We start from the raw sequence: 20,239 nt of genomic DNA, 5'->3' as shown, positions 1-20,239 counted from the left end.
GTATATAAAACCCCCAAATCAATTGTAAGTTAGAACCCTAAAAATCAAATTTTTTTTTTTAATTAAAACCTAACTTTTGATAATTTATAAAATCAGAAATTTAATACACTTCTTAATATGAAATTTATACTCTTTAATTGTCAAAACACAATTACTACGTATACGACATGCTAATCATATTCCACTAATTAAAATCAAAACCCAAAATACATACTATATAAATTAAATTAAAAACACGGAGGGGAGAGATGAGGAAGAAGACCTCCACGGTGATCGACGAGGATGGTTGGCCGAACTGGTCATCGGCAGGAGGTGGTTGACGATAGGTGCGGTAGCCGGCTGGACACGTGGCAACTAGGTGGTGGGGTCAAGACCTCATGCACCTCACGTACCACCCACCACCAAAAATACAAGAAAAATAAAACAAAAAATAAGAAAAAGTAGAAAGGGAAAATAAAGAAAAAGGGTTCTTTACCCTAAATAATTTGTTATTGAGCCTCTTTGTGTGGGAAAATTTTAGGATTTTGAGATATATTTTTAGTGTAGAGAGTAGAGATTATGGTTGGGCTTAATAAATAAATGGACTTTAATCATGAAACATTTGACCCACAACGGTTCAAATAAAAGAATTGGGCTTAATTAAATGAAATGGGTAGATCTACTAGGAGTATGTAAGGATTGTTTTATACTATTATTTAAACGAGCCCAAAAAATTAATAAACGTTTAGCCCAAGATATATTTTATCATTATAAAATTCAATAGTTAAAAGGCAAGATTGGCCTCAACACTATGAACTATGGCTTCGGTGCACCCATCACCCTATACTTTGTGTAGTGGCCAACACACCACAAACTAAATGACTTGGGTGCAAAGCGCATCTTTAGTGAGTTTTCCAACCACCATTCTCACCGGAGTCGGTGAATTTTTTCGATTTGCTTGCCGAAAAATGTCTCGTAAAGGTATTAGGGATAATTTGGTTCTTAAGGGTTCAAATTGAGCTCGAAACAAGCAAATAAATAGCATAATTGACTCAGTTCGACTCAAAAAAACAATGACACACAAATCAAGATAATTTATAACATGCTAAACGTATCCTATACGCTTTTTTTTTTTGCGTGTTTCGAGCTCAAGTTGGATCCTTAAGGGTCAAAATGACCACTTAAACCTTTAGAGTAAATTTTTAGCACGCAAACCGAAAAAATTCACTAACTCCACGCGAGAATGGTGGCTGGAAAACTCATTAAAGGTGCGCTTTGCACCCAAGTCATTAGTTTGTGGTGTTTTGGTCACTAAGCAAAGTACAGGGTGCTAGGTGCACCCAAGCCATAGTTCATAGTGTTAAGGCCAATTTTGCCTAGTTAAAATACTTTAGCCCCAAAATATATTTTATAAGGGAAAAGTTGTCACCATGAATTCTAACTTTGCCTCTTCCACCAACATTAATCCCAACTTTCGTTTATTCACTATCACTCCCAACTTTTTACCCCATTAATTTCTATTGCACCCAACCGGTCATCTAAATTGGTGTAGTACGTTACCTAGACACATGTCCACACGTAATAGGTCTAAACAAAATTTTTTTCAGAAATTTTTTTAAAAAAAACAAAATTAAAAAAAAGCCCAACTACCAAACTCAGCCCCCACCCCTATCCTGAAAAACACCCCACCCCACCCTCACCCCGCCAGAAAATCGCCCCCACCCCCGAAAACCCCTCCCCTGCTGCCGGAAAACGGCGCCTACCCCTCCCCCGCCCCGCCCCCGCTCTCAAAACCCACCCCTTTCCCTTCCCTTACCCCCGAAAACCCCTCCCCCACTATCGGAAAACAACGCTCACCCCTTCCACACCCTCGAAACCTACCCCTTTCCCTTTCCTTTCCCCCAATCCCGCTAACCCCTCCCCCGCTACCGAAAAACAGCGCCCACCCCTCCCTCGCCCTCGAAACCCACCCCTTTCCCTTCCCCCACCCTCGATTTCACCCCCTTCGCTGTCGATTTTGCCTATACCTTCCCTTCCCCTTTGAATTCCGCCCCTTTCCCCGTCGAATTTTGCCCCTTTCCCCTAACCATTCAAGCCCTTCGAAAACCGGTGACAATCATCCACGAAAACCGGCTGTGTTGGGTGGTTTCAAGGGTCGGGGATGGGTGGTGGAGGAGGATCGGTGGTATTTGGTGGAAGAAGGAGGTTGGCCGACCGTTTGCCGGTGAAATTGAGGGTCAGGGTTAGGGTTTCGGCAAGATTGAGGTGGTGGTGGTGATGGAAGTGCGTGGCTGTGGGGTTTTTTTAATTTTTTAATTTTAACCTATCATGATGTGACACGTGTGCAACAAATCACAAGTCAGCAAAATTTACATATTCAACCGGTTCCAAGTCATTTTGGGTGCAATAGAAATTAATCCCATACAAAGTTGGGAGTGATGGTGAATAAACGATAGTAGGGATTATTATTGGCGGACGAGACAAAGTTGGGATTAATGGTGACAATTTTTCCTTTTATAAATACACAAATGATTTTTAGAAATATGTAAATGTACGAGGAATTACACCCAAACTGAGCATCATTCATCAACAACCCAGCCATCCCAGCTAGGAAGAGGTGGAAGACTATATTGGGAGACAGAGGTGTGATGGGCGTTGGAACGGTCGCACATTCCACATTCAATCAAACTCACTTATAAACAAACATCCTACAAACCAAGCATAATGACAAGTAAGAGTTCGATCCACAAGGAACGGGATATGGTTGCTAAAGATCTTAACACTTAAGCTAATTCAAAGTCTTGGTGAATTGGGGGTTTGTCAAGTAGACAAACAAATTATGGCTCTAAAACGATGTATTAAAGACACTAGAGAATGAGATTCACTGAACCAAGGCAATTAGACAAACGGGGAGTAAAATAGACAAGATATAGCAAGGACTATATGTAAGATCAACCTCATGCAATTAAGAAACAACTCACACTACTAAACTTAGATTCCTCATTACTTCATTAGTTTAGCAATAGAAGATACATAATCGAATTGGAATTCCATACTTCATTACATTTCCATGTCAAACTAAGCATCATGCTATCAAGCTCCTAAATCAAGGGTAGCTAATCCTATCATGAAGAACTAACAAGCAATATCATACAATCAATTTAATCGCAATACAAACATCAATGCTACTCCCACATTTGCATAATTAACCTAAAAGGTTGAGCTTCACCCAACCCCTAGCAAGAAGACTACTCACAACTCATATTTATCAACATGCAAACAACTATTAGGGCTCTAACTACTTCAATAATTGGGGAAAAGTGGTTAACAATCGAATTCACTATCATCCAACAAGGAATTATCAAGAACTAAAAGGATTCAAGTAACATGCAAATACCAAATAAAATCTGAAATTAAGTAGAAGAAGGTTGAAGAAATTACTAATTGAAGCTTCAAATGTTGAATACAAATTGCCAAACCTTGAGAATAATTCTTGAATTTCACTAATACAATGATTTGATTTGATGAAAACTAAGTTAAATTAACTAAAAGGAATGTTTCAAACTAAGAGAGGTTTCTAAAAACTAGGCTACTGTTCTCTCATTACAAATGAGCTACAGGGGATGTATTTATACTCCCCGAAACACATAAGGAAATTCGTCAAAATAAACGGATTCCCAGCAAGGAGCGCCCGCTCCGCAATGAGGAGTGCCCACTCCTGTGCTAGGAGCGCCCGCTCCTTTCTGCTGCACGCCCACTCCCCTGTTCCACGGCATAGGCAAAATTCAAATTCAAAGGGAGGAGCGCCCGCTCCTAGCCAGGAGCACGCCCGCTTGAACATTACTCCATGCTTTGAGTGCTTGGCAAATTGAGATATAGTACCTACAAAACATGGACAAACACAAGCAAAGAAAGGGCGAAGCCAAGATACAACATTTTCATTCAAAAACGGGTTAGAAAGAGGGGAAAAGATTACAAAATTGGGTTTAAATCAACATTATAAGTGGTCAAATAAACCACTTATCAAGGTGTTAGAGGAGGGAGCAGTCAAAGGGGTACTTTAATTTTGTACCGTTGGGGTCGGGGTCCGTTTTGGTGTAGATGACACACCAATGTAACAGGTATGCTAATTTGAATCAATATCTTCTGTTTTGTCTTTAATTATTCTAAGTGTTAACTAAATTCATGTATTATGATCTATGGGCCAAACACAAGAGGGAGCATACTAAAGAGGATATGCAGGCAGATAATGCTGGCATATGGACACAGTCAAGTCAAACTTCAACAGGACAACAACTTACTCAGTACGCAACAACAACTTTAGCCTTTTAATTTTTTATCATTGTTGTGATAGTTTCTGAACATTGTATTATGTTAGCTTAAGCCTTTTTATTTAGTACATATATGTGTTTAATCAGCAAACTTAATGTACTTAGGGTCTGTTCTCTTCAGCTTAATTTTAGTTGAGTTGAGCTTAAATCCAATCGGTTCAGTTCCATAATTTTCTTCTTTCATAAATAATTCATTTTAGCTCAGTTCAGTTCATTTTAGCTCCAATTAATTAAGTTAAGTTCAGTAACTAAAAACAGGCCCTTAATCTTATCTTTTGAACTAGTTTTCGACATTGTATTATGGGAGTCATGATTATATATGGAATGACTTTATTTATAATTTTACTATTATGTGAAATTGTTGTTCAAATAAAGAGTATTCAATAATTTGCATAAATCAACATTCATTATTCCAAACAAGTGCAACACATCCAAACAACAACACAACCCATTTCCACTACTATTACATTAATCACTTTAAATAAAATAGAACAACACCAAAAACAATCCAAGAGAACAACAACAAAAATGAGATTTTTTTTCCCATTCCTTGAGCTTTTCTTTAACTGCTTCCTTGAATCACTAATTTCACTCTTCATCTCAACAACATTCTCCTCACCTTTGTTCCTCATTGACTGCAGCTTCTTGATCTTCTCATCCCTGATTTTCTGCTCCACTTCCAGCTCACAAATAATTGTGTCCTTCTCAAAGATCTTCATTTGCATGTCCTCAATGCAATTACTTGTATTTAACCTCTTGAACATCTCACATGATCGAGTATCTTGTTCAAAAAAAAAAAAAAAAAAAACTAGGATATGTGTCAAACACTTAAGAAATAATCAACCACCCTAACTGAAATTACTTACAGGCCACAACGGACATCCGTAAAACCTCATCCTCATATTTGGACCATTTTTAACAGTCCTCACAATTGCATCGTTCCCACAAGAACAGTTAATCTTAGGGTGAACCTCCCTCCTAAAAAAACTTGAACTTGTAGATTTATCATATTAAGATGATTGTCTCCACCCAGACATTACTAAAATTGAAAATTAATAATAGGAGAAGAGAGAATTTTTTTAAGAGAATTCAGAGTGAAAATTCAAGAAGGGGTGCGAATTTGGGGAAGAAGATAGAAGAACGGGGGAAGAAAAGGGTTTTTATAATAAAAAAGGACATTTCAAATACCTTGTCCAACGTTAATGACACGTCAACATATTAGCTGTCGTGTCATCATTTCACTTTTCAAAACAATGCTTTATTTTGCAAGAAAAACCTTTTAAAGCATTCTTTGTTAAAAAAATACGATTAATTTTTTTGTTAAATAAAACCTGGGCCCTCTTTTCCGGCATTGGCTCCCACTTTTGGGCGTTTGTTGGCCAATTACTTTTCCTACTTGCTGCCACTTCTTTTTATAATTGCACTCCCCCTTTTATTTTTCCCTCTTATTTTCCTTCCAAAGAATTTCCTCAATATTCTCTCTCCTTTCCTCCATGGTTGTTTGATGATTTTGCACTGTTATGCTTAAATAATGCATGCAAACTTGATTGTTGAAATTTTTGAATGGAATTGTTCATTTATTGCCCTAGTTTGTTGAATTTTTGGAATTTTGTTTGATGATTTCAGAAATTGGGGCTTTTTTTTTACTAAACTTCTGAACTCACGTATTTCTTTTTTTCAATGGCTAAAGGAGGAAGAAAGAAGTCGTTTGGACGCAAAATAAGGTTCCCTAATATACCATTGTACCTGATAAAAACCATCGAGTACACAACAATTACAGAACAGAGAAGTACTCACAATAAGACATCAGATTACAGATGAAAGAAGAACGATGGACTGAACCCTAGATTGCTTTAAACATCACTCTAATTGTGTAAGAAATACATGAAGAACCTTAAATTACCTTTTAATTGCTTTGATTTGGGTAAGTTTCCCTACATTTTCTGTGAAATGAATTGGGGAAGCTTGACCTAGATTATTTATAGAGGGAAAATTAAGGTGCCCAAGAAATTAGGAGGGAAAATTACCCAACAATAGGGTGCAAGTAGTGACAAGAAGAGGTCAACGCCTGAAAGTTGTAGTCAATCTCGGAAAAGAGGGGTGATGTTTCCTTAGACAAAAAAATTTGATCGTAGTGGTTTTTTTAACAAAGAATCATGTTAAAGGTTTTTTCTTGCAAAACGAGGCTTTTAAAAGGTTTTTTTTAACAAATTTGCCTATTAATTTTTTTTGCAATTTTTCCAAATTAAAATTAAAAATATTAAATAAAGTTATCCAAGTTCCAACAAAAATAAAAAGTCTTTTTTTTTTATTAAAAACCCAATTTTTTTTATCTTTTTTTTAAAAAAAAAAAAAAAACTTTAGCAACCTTCTCTCTCCTTTTTGAAGAGAATCCAAAGTGAAAATTCAAGAGGGTGCGGATTTGAGGAAGAAGATGCAGGAACAGGGGAAGAAAAGGGATTTTTATAATAAAAAAAGGACATTTCAAATACCATGTCCAACAGTTAATGACACGTCATCATTTTAACTGCCATGTCATCATTTTACTGTTTCAAACAGGTTACCTGATAAAAATGCCTGTTAAAAATAGATGGGGGTCGAAGTTAGTAGGGTATAATATAAGGATCTTGCTAACAAACGCCCCTGATGCGTTGGATAAGCATTTAAAATCTTACCTAAAATAGTATTAATTTGGGAAAGCATGACAAAATCACGCGTCGATCGGTGTAATTAATGTTAGTTTTAATTTAATCTTTCTACTTTTAACTAGCTTATCCAATGCCCCAGGGCGTTCGTTAGCATTTTCCATAAAAAGAACCGGTTTATAATTGTATTACTTTTTTGCAATTTAAAATGGTTGTATTATTACTCCGTAAAAAAGAATCGGTTAACAGTTATATTTGTTGTAATACGCATCGTATGCGTAAAATGAACAGATTAAGGATACCGCCAAATATCACCATTTAGCTTCTCATGCAAGAGTAAATATCGCCGCTCAAAACCTCATGCTCGGTTAGACGTTTCACTGAATGTTTAATATGTCGAGTAAACACTGTTCATGCAAGGGTACTATAAATCCCCGCATAATCTGAAGGAAATATACACAACAATTATCGAAGTATCTAAAAGCTTTCTCTTGATCTCTTTGAAATCCTTTGTTGTAAAACAGTATTAGTTTTTTGCAATTGCTACAAATCAAAATCGCCGATGTTGCTACAGTTCCGGCGAGCCTTGGTACCTCAAATATGGGGGTAATTGAATTTTCGTACCCGTTTAAAATTTATTTTTAAATTGGTACCTCCAAAATCACATAACTGTAGCTTTCAGTACCTCCGTCCATGTTCCGTTAAGTTTTCCGTTAGTGGGGTCCATTATCTAATTATTTAATAATTTAATTTATTAAAAAAAACATTTTTAAATTAAAAAAATAAAAAAACTTAAAAAATTAAAAAAAACCACCAGCCAACGGCGACCACCAAGCCACAGCAGCTGCCGCCGCGACCAGGCACGAAGCCCAGCCACAGCAGCTGCCGCCACGGCTAGGCAGGGGTGCCCATAAACCCACCACCCACGAACCTAGAAACCCACCACAACCCACCACCCACGAACCCCCGAAACCCACAACCCCACCACCCACGAACCTCGAAACCCACAACCTCACCACCCACGAACTCCGAAACCCACAACCCACAACCCACGAACCTAGAAACCCACCACTCCACCACCCACAAACCCTGAAACCCCCAAACGAACCACCTTTCACCACAAAACGAACCACCTTATCTGAAAACCACCACATTGCCGCAGCCAGGAACGAGGAAGGGAGGGTAGACGGTGGGTGGTTGCGCTAGGGTTTCGGGGAAGGGGAAAACAGGGAGGGAAAGGGAAAGGGAGGGGGTGGGGTGCCACGGCCAGGAACGAGGAAGGGAGGGAAGATGGTGGTGGTTGCACTAGGGTTTCGGGGAAGGGTAAAATAGAGAGGGAAAGGGAAGAGGTGGTCGGCGCCGGTGCCAGGGGAATTCGGCCACCAACAGCCGGAAGCCGACGTCGGCGCTGGTGGCAGTGGCTGTTTTTTTTATTATTTTTTAAGGTTTTTTTTTTTAAATAAAATGTTTTTTTAATAAATTAAATTATTAAATAATTAGATAATGGGCCTCACTAACGAAAAACTTAACGGAACTGGACGGAGGTACTGAAATCTACGATTATGTATTTTTGGAGGTACTAATTTAAAAATAAATTTTAAACGGGTACGAATTTTCAATTACCCCCATATTCGAGGTAGCAAAATCCAAATTTTCCTAAATAAAATTATCCAAGTTCCAACAAAAATAGAAAGTCTTTTTTTTTATTAAAAACCCAATTAATAATTTTTTTTTTTTTAAAAAAAAAAAAACCTTAGTTAAAGCCTTCTCTCTCCAACTAACCATAGTTAAGTTTAGGCCAAATGCTTCCCCACCAACCAATAGTCCAATACCACCCCTTTTATATTTGAAAATCAACTCTCCATTTTAGAAATTTCCGTCACATTTTCCGGAGGACGGAACTCTGATAACTCACCCAAACTACACACACCACCAACACAAATCTCGAGGAGAGAAAAAACCCTCAAAAAAAACCTTCAATCTCCTTCAATGGCGGTTTCCAGCAGCTGCTACGCCAGGGTTTTTCCCCCATTTGAGTGCCGCTCTGAGCCTGAATTCTCCGCTACCTTGAAACCCGAAATCCCTTCCTCAAACGCCGGTAAATACCGTCGGACTTTCGCCGGATTTGGCGGGAGTTCGTTTTCCGGTACTAGCGGTCTTTCCTCGATGATCTTGCGGTTTCCTCCGAACTTTGTGCGGCAGTTGAGCACCAAGGCTCGCCGGAACTGTAGCAACATCGGTGTTGCGCAAATTGTTGCGGCCTCATGGTCGAACAAAGAGGGTAATTTTAGCGGTGTTCCGGCGGCTACTGCCGTCGACGCCGCTGCCATCGCCGCCGTCGAAATCGTGAATGATTCGTCGGAGTTTGATGATGCTGTTGATGTACTTGGTGATTGTAAAACTAACAGTGATGGTGATGGTGATGGTGGTGTAGAGTTTTCTTCTTACGATTTTTTGAGCTCTGATGGAAGTCTTGCTATTCATGCTGGTATAATTCCTTAATTATTCAATCATTTTTGGTTATTTATTGATTGAGATATTTTTTTTAAGGTTTAATTTGGATTGTACTATGTTTGTGAAAATAATATTTGATATTTCTATAAATAAATAAATAAATAAATACACTTTTGATTAATGAGTGTGTTCATACTTGCTAATTGATGTTGTAGATCTCTTGTTGATTTATTATTAGGGTTTAGGTGTTTCGGGTTTTAGATAAACCCCGCCAATTTTATTTTGTCGAAATAAGGAAGCAATAAACAGAATGATAAATGGTGTGAGGAATTGAATATGGTGTTTAGTTTTGTTGCAATTATATTGTGTGTGGCTAGCTTAAGTGTTGATGTCGTGCAGGTGAACGATTAGGGCGCGGCATAGTTACTGATGCGATTACTACTCCAGTAGTTAACACCTCTGCATACTTCTTTAAGAAAACTGCTGATCTTCTTGATTTCAAGGTATTAATCTTTGGCTTTCATTGTTCGAGTTGTTTGGTTGATACATTACTGGTTTTTTGGTGGGAGAATAGTTCTGATTGGTGTAGGATTTAGTTATTGTGAAAGAGTGATCTCTTTTGGGGTATGCTGCAGTAATTTATTTGGGTTCATTTGTATTTTACATCAATTATCTCGCTATGTAGGAGGGGCGTCAAACAAGTTTTGAGTATGGTCGGTATGGTAATCCTACATCACAGGTTTTGGAAGAGAAGCTTAGGTTTGTCTTTCTATCAATCTACTGCGTTGTTTTTAATCCTTGCTTATTTAGTTTGTGGAATGTCGATCTAATTGTTTATAATGTGACAGTGCACTTGAAGGAGCTGAATCAACAATGTTATTGGCATCTGGAATGTGTGCAAGTATTGTCATGATGTTGGCTCTGGTTCCTGCCGGAGGTCATATTGTGACTACTACTGATTGCTACCGCAAGACCAGAATGTTTATTGAGAATTTCCTCCCAAAAATGGGAATCAAGGTAAATTCTTTGCTATCCATATAAATGTATATAGTTTTCTCCTTATTTTTTATTTTTGTGGAAGAATCATAATTACTTTGTATTTGGTTGTGAATCAAATATGATGTTTTGTCATGCTGTGCTTATTTCAACTTTGCATTTTGGTCTTTTGGAGCTCTGTATGATTTGGGAGATACCGGTAGACCATTTATAAGTAGAATGAAATGTTTTAACTTTCGATTTTTAAAATGGGATTTAATAATAGTGATTGAAAGTATAATCTTGCCTCGAATGTCATTGATGTTTCTAGATCATGCAAGGTGATGTGCTATATACATGTTCAATCTGTAAGGGCTGTCACTTGATTGTCATTTTTTATCTATTTTAATTCTAAGTATCAAGCTGCTGGTTGTATATAGTGTTGTTACTAGATGAGGTTTTATTGGTGCTCATTGTGTGCTCTTTTTTTTCCACTAACTGTAGGCAACAGTCATTGACCCTGCTGATGTTGAAGGCCTGAAGTCTGCATTGGATCAGAATAATGTAAGTAGTAATCAGGGAAACTTTGGCCCTTGGTAATGCTAATTGTCATTGTCAATGTGTGAAAATTATAAAACATTGATGTTGGATGTAAGACAAATCTAACAAGATCTAATGTATATAACCACTGATGGTTGAAGTATGTGAATAGTGTCAAAGTTGGATACTAATAAAAAGGGGGAGCAAGTATGTAGTTCAAGAGATGAAGATATTAACAACATGATATGGTGTTTCGCAGGTGACTCTTTTCTTCACAGAGTCTCCAACCAATCCATTTCTTAGATGTGTTGACATTAAGCTGGTATCAGATCTTTGCCATAAGAAAGGAACTTTGGTCTGCATTGATGGAACATTTGCCAGCCCGCTTAACCAGAAGGCCCTAGCCCTGGGAGCTGATCTTGTTGTGCACTCAATGACAAAATTCATTGGGGGACATAATGATGTATGTTGACTCTTACTTTGGATTTGATCATATAGAGAATTGGTGCTTTGGTTTTTGTTTCTGATATATACATTTGAAATGTGAATATTTGCAGGTGCTTGGTGGTTGCATCAGTGGCTCACTAAATTTGATATCTGCAATACGCAATATGCATCACATTCTTGGCGGAACTCTTAACCCAGTAAGTATCTTTGCTGAAATTTTTTACTTTTCTTATTTTAGCTCTTGTTATTCATGGTTATGTGAGATTCATGCTTTTGTATTTCTTGTATTATTGTAGCTTTTGACTTTCTTAAGCCTATCATATTGGAAGTCAGTGGATGTGCACACTGAGAGTAAATTGTATCATAATTATTACCTATTATGAATTGAATTTGTTGGGCTCTGCCACCCTTCAGTTCTCATGGTTTGGATTAACTTTTGTCCAGAATGCCGCGTACCTGATCATTCGTGGTATGAAGACCCTACATCTTCGTGTACAGCAGCAGAATACTACCGCAATGAGGATGGCCGAAGTTTTAGAGGCACATCCTAAGGTAATTAAGTTGGTTTATCGTTTTGGTTATGTGACTTATATCAGGTGGAACCTTGTGTCCTCTAGGTCTTCTGTATAGCTTTGGGTGTGTTCTATTATACGTTATAGTGGCCCTCATATCCATTTTCATGTGTTATGTTACAACTTATCTTACAGACAAGTGTTTTTGTATGCAACATCTTTTCTCCACAAGATTGTCTAGATACCTTGGTAAAAGTTACTCATGGAGGCTTTTGCTTACTAAAAAAATTTGCTGTCTTATTATGCTAATTTGAGGGAGGCTAGTTTTCATCAGACCCTTTACTGACAAGAGTCTTATACTGACCACCGCTTCTATACAAGGCTCTCATGCTCTTGAGGTTGAACTTTGACTACTTATATCTCTTAAAATATGTTCATAGAAATACTAGAACTATGTTAGAAACCTATCTTTCTCATGGCAATGTTTTCAGCAAAGCTTTTATCAGTTGGGCAGAAGGGTCCTTTATTTATTCTGGCTGTGTTGAAAGAAGGATTGGGTGTAGAATAACATCATCAGCTTGCTTATGTTGTAGACCTTTGGTTCAACATGCAAACATATCATTAACACTTCCTCAAACTGCTTTGTGTATTCATGGTAGGAACTTGCTAGTCTCTTGTTCTTACTGTATGGACTATTGATTTTTGCATGTGAAGTACCTAAACTAGTATTGTGGCAGCATTAAATATGGGGCTATTGCCCTCTAAAGATAATCAAGTATAGGCATGTATACTATTTAATATTTTACTGTCATCTATGCCTGTGCTGTATTTGTCTGGTGAATTGATGTTCATCAGTTCTATGATAGGTTTCTGAAATTCTTTGAGAGGTTCAGAACTAACTAGACAATATTGGCAGGTGAAGCGTGTTTATTATCCAGGCCTTCCTAGTCACCCTGAGCATGAGCTGGCTAAAAGGCAAATGACTGGTTTTGGTGGAGTGGTTAGTTTTGAGGTGAGTGGTTCAGTTCCGCACTGTTTATTGATATTTGGCAAATTTGTTCCTGCACTGTTGCCCTCATTGCAGTTACATCTGAGTTTGAAATGACATTCTATCCTTTATATTGCAGATTGATGGTGATCTGCATGACACAATTAAATTTGTTGATGCATTGAAGATTGCTTATATCGCTCCATCATTTGGAGGCTGTGAAAGCATTGTCGATCAGCCCGCAATCATGTCTTACTGGTACGTATGCCTATTCTTTACGTTTTTTTTTCTTGGAAAGTAACGGACCAGAATAAAGAGAGTTGATTTGTCATGTTATCATTTTCCTAAGACTACTAGATTGCCAATTGCTCGAAAGTTGTCAAGTTGAAGAGAAATCACTACAAAATTGATAGCCTGTTGTGTGGTATTCTTAGGATTTAGTCCTACTTGTGTCATTATAAGTAGTTACACGCTGATGTGTAATATGATGGTCCCTCCACTTAGGCCTTGGACCACCTTGTTGCTATGATTTTATATAAGCCGACACCAGTGTTTCAATGTCAATTATATGTTCAAAAGCTGCTATTTTCCTTATTTAAATATATTTTTCGAGATTTGGAAAGATTTGATGAATTAAATTTAATTGAAGCAGAAAATAGTTACAAAAGCATATTGCTACAAAAGGGACCAAAGTAGCTTTTTTTTCCCCTTATTTCATTGTCTTTATTTGGGGCAAATTTATTATTTGCATCTAGAACCAACTATCCTTAATAATTTAGGGATGTATACTTAACTGTTAGTACCCTCTTAGATTGTTGTCATTATGTGGAAGAGTTTATGTTCGCAGCATATTCGGAGTACATGATAAGTTCACCATGTCAATTTAAATGATTGTGGAGGTCAATTTTGCATTGTTTGGTTGATTGACTGACCATCTCATTGCATTTATTTTTGAAAAACAGGGATCTTAGTCAATCTGAGAGGCTAGCATATGGTATCTCAGACAACTTGATTCGATTCAGTTTTGGAGTTGAGGACTTTGAGGATTTGAAGGCAGATATGCTTCAAGCTCTAGAGGCCATATAAGGCGCAAATTCTTGCCTTTTTTTTTTTTTAATACAGTACCTTGTTTTGTTTTTAGGATGCTTTTTCATCCCCTAAAGATTTCTCTTCATTGCGGTTGGTGATTCATTTATATGATTCCCCATTTTCCCAATGTAACATTGTATTTGCTTATTTCATAAGAAATTATTCATTTTCGTTGTTATTTGCTGTTGCTCTTTGTTCCCCGTCTATTAGTCAAGTTCTCATGGTGGCAACTGGCAAGATTTGAGGTTTTGAATTTTGATTGAGAATCTCTCTTCAATTTATTTTAGAAAATTGCGCAATCTGTTTTAATAATCATCTTTCTGTTTTTCAAGTTCTCTCTCTGCACATCACTGTACGTATTTTTTACCTGACTTTATCGCGTAAATAAATTTAAGACGTGCTTTCTTGCCCTTGTCTTTTCCAATTTGCAAAAATATAGGTCTTTTGTTCTTTTAGCATTACTAGTTTTCGACTTCCGCGCGCGCTCCATTTGGCGAATCGGAATAGTTTTGTTTTATTTAACGTAAATGTGTAATTAATTTTTTGTATTTTGATATAGTATTTGTTGCATCCACAAATATAACGTTATTGCTATATATAGATCCATAATGTTGTTGTTTATGTAGCAATAATTTTCTAATGTGAATATTAATTATGGGGCGTTTCCCTTTTTGTTTATCGTCTCTTCCTGTTTATGTAGCCCTTGTTTCGCTACCTCCTTTTCCCTTTCTCTCCTTCTCCCCTTCCTCTCCTCATCTATTTTAAGTAACCCCTGGCTGACTAACCCCAGACTGAGTAATTCTTCAAGTAATCCTTAAATGAACCCTCAGGTAACCGCTGACTAAGTAACCCCTGACTAAACTCTTTAAGTAACCCTAATCGAATTACTCAAGTAACCCCTGATTGAACTCCTTAAATAACCCCTTACCTAGTAACTCGAGTAACCCCTGACCGAGTAACTCCTCGAGTAACCCTTGACCGAGTAATTCGAGTAACCCCTGATCGAGTTATCTCTCAAATAACCCTTAACAGAGTGAACCTCTCAAGTAACCTCTATCTGAACCCTACAAATAACTCATGATCGAGTAGCTCGAGTAATTTATGACTGCATAACCCCGATAACCCTTAAGAAGATAACTCGGGTAACTCTGCCACACGGTGTGGCTTGCTGCACCAAAAAGTTGTTGTTTGATAATATATGTTGTCACAAAATCGAGTTCAAATAAGTGAGAAAAAATAAAACAATAATTGAAAATTATAGGTCGCACTTACTCCCTTTCTCTCTTTCTCCCTCAAGCCTTCTCCTTTGTTCTTTATTATTTTATTTTTTTTGAAGGAAGGATCATTCTTTATCATATATTCTTCTTTCTTTGAGTCCTATTCCCTATTTATCACTTTCTTTATTTCTCTTCTAACCCCCTTGCATTTCTACAGTCCCTATATCTTTTTTTAGCCTCTCTCTATCTCATCCTCCTTCCTTCGTAACCCATATTTCTATCCCTCCCATGTTTTCTAACTTTTTTTCTCCCGGCCTTTATCCCTTCTTCTAGCCTACCACTTATCTCTTTTGAACAGGTATCTCTATTTTTCAGTGTGCCCTATCTTTTAGCCCCTCTTTGTCTCTCTCTTCAAACCCTTCGCTTTCCAAGTTCCCTTTCTATCTCTCAATGATTCTCTATATTTTGGCCCTTGTTTCTCTACCTCCTTATCCCTTTCTCTTCTTCCCTTCCTCTCCTCCTCTATCTTAAGTAACCCCTGACCGACTAACCCCGAACTGAGTAATTCCTCAAGCAACCTCTGAATTAACCCTCAAGTAACTTGACCAAGTAACCCCTGACCGAACTCCTTAAATAACCCCTTACCATGTAACTCGAGTAACCCAAACCCTTGACTGAGTAATTCGAGTAACTCCTGATCGAGTAATCCCTCAAGTAACCCTTAACCGAGTGAACCTCTCGAGTAACCCCTATCTAAACCCCACATGTAATCCTTGATCGAGTAACTCGAGTAAACCCTGACTGCATAACTCGGATAACCCCTAACAAAATAACTCGAGTAACCCCTGTCACACGCTGTGGTTTAACTTTTATGTTAAATGTGCCATAATTCTACCACAATTCTACCATAATGTTTAGCTTTTATGTTAAATGTGCTACTATTCAGATGACTTGTCCTTATACCATCTCTAAAAGGCTTTGGCAATTATAGCTTGCACTTGATCCTTCTCTTTAAAGCCCATTTCCCTCTCTCACTCTCCCCTCTTTCCCTTTTATATATCTTGGTTTATCTCTAATGTGCGCGCTCCAAATGGCAAAACGTGATGTAGGACATGCTTGTTAACAATAATGTTGGAGTTCCGTTTTTTTTTAATTGCATCTTAAATGATTCAATAAGTTCAAATAAGTAAAACATTTTCTAAATCAATGTTGGAAAATGAAAATGTCTATATATGGAAATTAGATATAACAAGGAATTGAATTGATCGAAATTTTCATTTAGAACCAATATCCAATCCGGAAAACAAATATCGAATGCAAATTTAAAAAAGAATTTTCAAAATTTCGAAAAATCTTTGTATGTGAGGTCGTGAGGTTAACATAACTTAACAATTGGGGGCAACATTGATGATTTTAATCATAGTTAGCTACAAGCTATTCAACATTCACTTTTTATGCCTAACAAATTTGATATAGTTTGCAAGTGTTGTTGTTCGACCCAAAAGATAAAAGATTGTGAAAAATGATACAGTACTATGATGCATTATGGAATATCAATGGAACTCATTTGTTGCCTGATCAATACATCATTTTGTCATGGGAATCACCCCATGAGCTACAAAATATTACTATGTGGACCGTATAATCAGAGCGTAAAAGACTTGCAAGATAGTAACTACATATAGATACTTGACCGCAACCATTTATCTCCGTCTAAAATTATGATAAGGTCCGTCAAGAAGAACCCGCCACTCCAAGAACCACCTCCGCCACCATCATCATCACACGCGCGGGAATCTAGTTCCTCCATTATAATCAAGCAGTTGTGACTTCTCTTTACCTGCAAACAAATTTAAGAATGATGTCAATGGCACCCAAGAGTCCAACACTATCAATTTTATAACTGATCACCCAAATATATATATTCAACATTCAAAGGCAACATGCAACCTATCTTTACATTTCCAGCAGGTCATGAAATACCTCAAGCAGATAGAGCCACAAATCAAACAATCATATGCATTTCCTTCCCTTAATAAAGTGCCCCATAGATATACGAAAGAGCCTTTATAACCATTGTTTTCTTTCTAAGCAAAAATTCAGATGGTGTTTCAAGAATCCTATCCAAAATCTCGGCCATTTCGTAAATTGCAAAAATGACAAACTTACCACTTAAAAATCTAAATTAAAACAAAGCATAAGCAATTTACCTAACATGCCGATCATCACTGTAAGCATCTTTTACAACAGCAGATTAAGCATTCAACTCATCCCTAATCTGTTTAAACAATGAATATTAACAATGTCAGACAACAGATAATTACAGCAAGCGCAGCTAACTATGTAAAATAAACGAACCCCGAGCTGTGAGAGTCCAGTAGAAATCGAAAACAAGATAATAAAAAGCAAAGCATAACAAACTGCGCAAAACTAATACTGTCGACCTCCCTTAACTTGTATAAAATATAAAGATTATCCAGACTATGGCAAATTGGCAATCACTGATAGTCAAAACTCTAAATTTCACAGATAATCACTGATAATTCGAATTTCAGAGAGAAGTCATCAAGAAATGGTGTTAATTAGGGTAACAAATTATCCCAAATAGCTCTGAAAATAGTGAAAAATCAATAAAAGCCTCCCAAATGAATAGTTTGAGCATAAACTCGAATCAATTTTCCAAAATCAAAAGGGTAACAAAATTAAAAGAAAACCCACCTCAAATTAATCATCAATTTCAATTATAACCAAATATTAAATAAATAAGAAATCTAATAGTAACCCAAACTATTCAATCAACCCCACATCAAACAATCCCTTAAACCCCCAATTCATAAATTTGAGTACCCAAATCTCAAATATATAACAATTTGAGAAGAGAGATTACATTGAGGAGGTTGTTGAGGGTGATGAAAATCGGGAAAGATGAAATATACCTGTTTTGCTATCATTGTCATCAATATCCATGATTCCAAGATCATCATCATCGACGTCATCCACATTTGATGCAGACTTACCATTGGGAACTCCTCCCAGTAGATTGAGAGCAGGAACTTCAAAGCACATGAAGTGAGCAAAAAAGGAACTCTGAGATTCAAAAGGCTTCCCGTAAGACAAGTTACAAATTAGAATCTATAGCACAAATTTGCTGGAATATAACCTCATCAACAAGGAGTGAACAAATATTGTAAGCATTTTGGCATAAGCATCAGAAACTGCTGAAGTGTCTGCATTGCTCACAGTTTGACCAGCACCAGCAGAAGCATCCAACCAAACTGTTGGATTTCTTGAAGCCTTAGTACTGGCTCGAAGCTCATTTGCAAACTCTCGAGCCTGCATAACACAACAGGATTATACACACAAGAAATGAGATAAGGGAAAAGAGTTATAGTTTCAACTTAGGTTGATGAAGATATATATATTTTTTTATCCTGCAAATAGATCATCAGTTCAAATTACCTAGGAATCTAGTCTAGCAACAATTCCTTTGCGTTCCTTTTTCTTTTAATAAAGGACGTTTGGGAAAAATACAACTATGAAGACAAAATGCCACAACCATGAAGAAAATTCAGTTTTAGACCACAAAAACAAATAAAAAAAATAATAATCAGCAAAATGTTTCACCATTAAATGCCACACCATGCCTCAACATTACGCCATTGACGCAGCAAGGCACAGGTGAATCATTGGTCAGTCCAAAAGATACTTTGCTGGATGGGTTACAAGAATTAGATAGGAATCATCTGAGTTTCTTAGTGATTCTCACAGTAAGCAGAATATTTCTCAGAAACTTTTTCATTTTCAAATGAAATATATTGGTATGCAACTATGTAGGGGTGTTCATAACCGGGTACCCGGGTTTTCGGGTACCCGGGAGTGCGGGTAGTGATTCTCTCGGCCCATTACCCGACCCGGTAAAAACGGGTACCCGCTTATCGGGTACCCATTATTACCGGGTACCCGTTGCGGGTACCCGATATTTTAATATATATAATTTTTTAATTAAAAAAAACCCTATTGTATCTATACAAAAAAAGCCTTATTTGATGTACTGTTTTAATTATAATAAAAAATAATTAAAAAAAATTATGTGTTTGTTTTGCTGTGTGTTTCAAATCAGAGAGTTTACATCAAATTAAAATAACAAAACAACCAAATAAATTACAAAGTCTAAACAATCTCATAGCTACAAATCAAACTAAATCAGGGAGCCGAAACTTCAATTGTCTCACGACTTTCATCAATGATAATTGTTGTTTTCTCTAAAACCAAATCTGTATTCCCTACAATAAAAAAAATTAACAAAAACTATCATCTCTTACCCTAAATATGTAATTAAAGATAAATTAAATATAAACAAAGTATCAAACATCAGTATACGAAGTAACCCAAAAAAATCAAACAAAACTAACCTGATGACGCGGCTAACGGTGAGTAAGGTGCGGTGCGTGCGGTGGTCGCCTGAGAGTGAGGGCGGTGGTCTCTTGAGAGTAAGTATAGTGCTCGCCTGGAGTGAGGTGATGTGCGTGTGGTGTCGCCGGAGATTTGAGAGTGAGTGTTCAGATATGGGAGAGGGGAGAGGAAAGAGGAGAGAGAAGAAGGGTGAGGAACTGAGGAGAGAAGAATAGCGGCTACTGCTATTCACTAACTCACAAAAGCCCAATAACAAGTAACCCTAGTGGAGTAAAATGTTTCCAGAAAAAAAAAGTAAAAAAAAAAAAACGGGTATTTAACGGGTACCCGTTGCACATAGAACGTGGCCCATTACCCAACCCGCAAATATTATATTTTAGCGGATCGGGTACCCGACCCGCTAAATTGGGGAAAAAAATAAAAAAAACCTGTCGGGTACTTTGCGGGTCAGCAGGTCAAACGGGTTGGGTAGTTTTGAACACCCCTACAACTATGCACACAAAGCACTTGATGTCTCAGATTCAATGTGATTCTCAGAGTAAGCAGAATATTTCTCAGAAACTTTTTCATTTTCAAATGAAATATATTATGTTATAGACTGAGTAATTCGGATTGCTTAAATGTAACAGTAAAATCAGAATCAGAGGAA

At 37.2% G+C, this 20,239-nt stretch overlaps 1 protein-coding gene across 1 annotated transcript; it reads left to right on the top strand.

Annotated features, from left to right (window-relative positions):
* Positions 1-8,816: 8,816 nt before the first annotated feature.
* Positions 8,817-14,138, top strand: LOC145641787 (cystathionine gamma-synthase 1, chloroplastic-like). Its single transcript, XM_081692746.1, has 11 exons — positions 8,817-9,443; positions 9,809-9,912; positions 10,095-10,168; positions 10,258-10,426; positions 10,889-10,948; positions 11,184-11,387; positions 11,482-11,568; positions 11,816-11,923; positions 12,800-12,895; positions 13,011-13,129; positions 13,834-14,138. The coding sequence occupies exons 1-11, from the start codon at positions 8,945-8,947 to the stop codon at positions 13,955-13,957; spliced, it is 1,644 nt and encodes a 547-aa protein (XP_081548872.1). The 5' UTR covers positions 8,817-8,944; the 3' UTR covers positions 13,958-14,138.
* The last annotated feature ends 6,101 nt before the right edge of the window (positions 14,139-20,239 follow it).

The sequence above is a fragment of the Chenopodium album genome, chromosome 8, assembly GCF_948465745.1.
Source record: "Chenopodium album chromosome 8, dcCheAlbu1.1, whole genome shotgun sequence".
In the NCBI taxonomy this organism is placed as follows: Eukaryota; Viridiplantae; Streptophyta; class Magnoliopsida; order Caryophyllales; family Amaranthaceae; genus Chenopodium; species Chenopodium album.
The sequence above is the reverse complement of the archived record's forward strand: the minus strand, read 5'-3'. Positions and strand labels throughout refer to the sequence as shown.

Coding starts and splice junctions, on each gene's coding strand:
- LOC145641787 (XM_081692746.1), top strand. CDS start 8,945: ATGGCGGTTTCCAGCAGCTGCTACGCCAGGGTTTTTCCCCCATTTGAG. Junction 10,427..10,888: donor TCCCAAAAATGGGAATCAAG/GTAAATTCTTTG, acceptor CACTAACTGTAG/GCAACAGTCATTGACCCTGC. Junction 10,949..11,183: donor CTGCATTGGATCAGAATAAT/GTAAGTAGTAAT, acceptor GGTGTTTCGCAG/GTGACTCTTTTCTTCACAGA.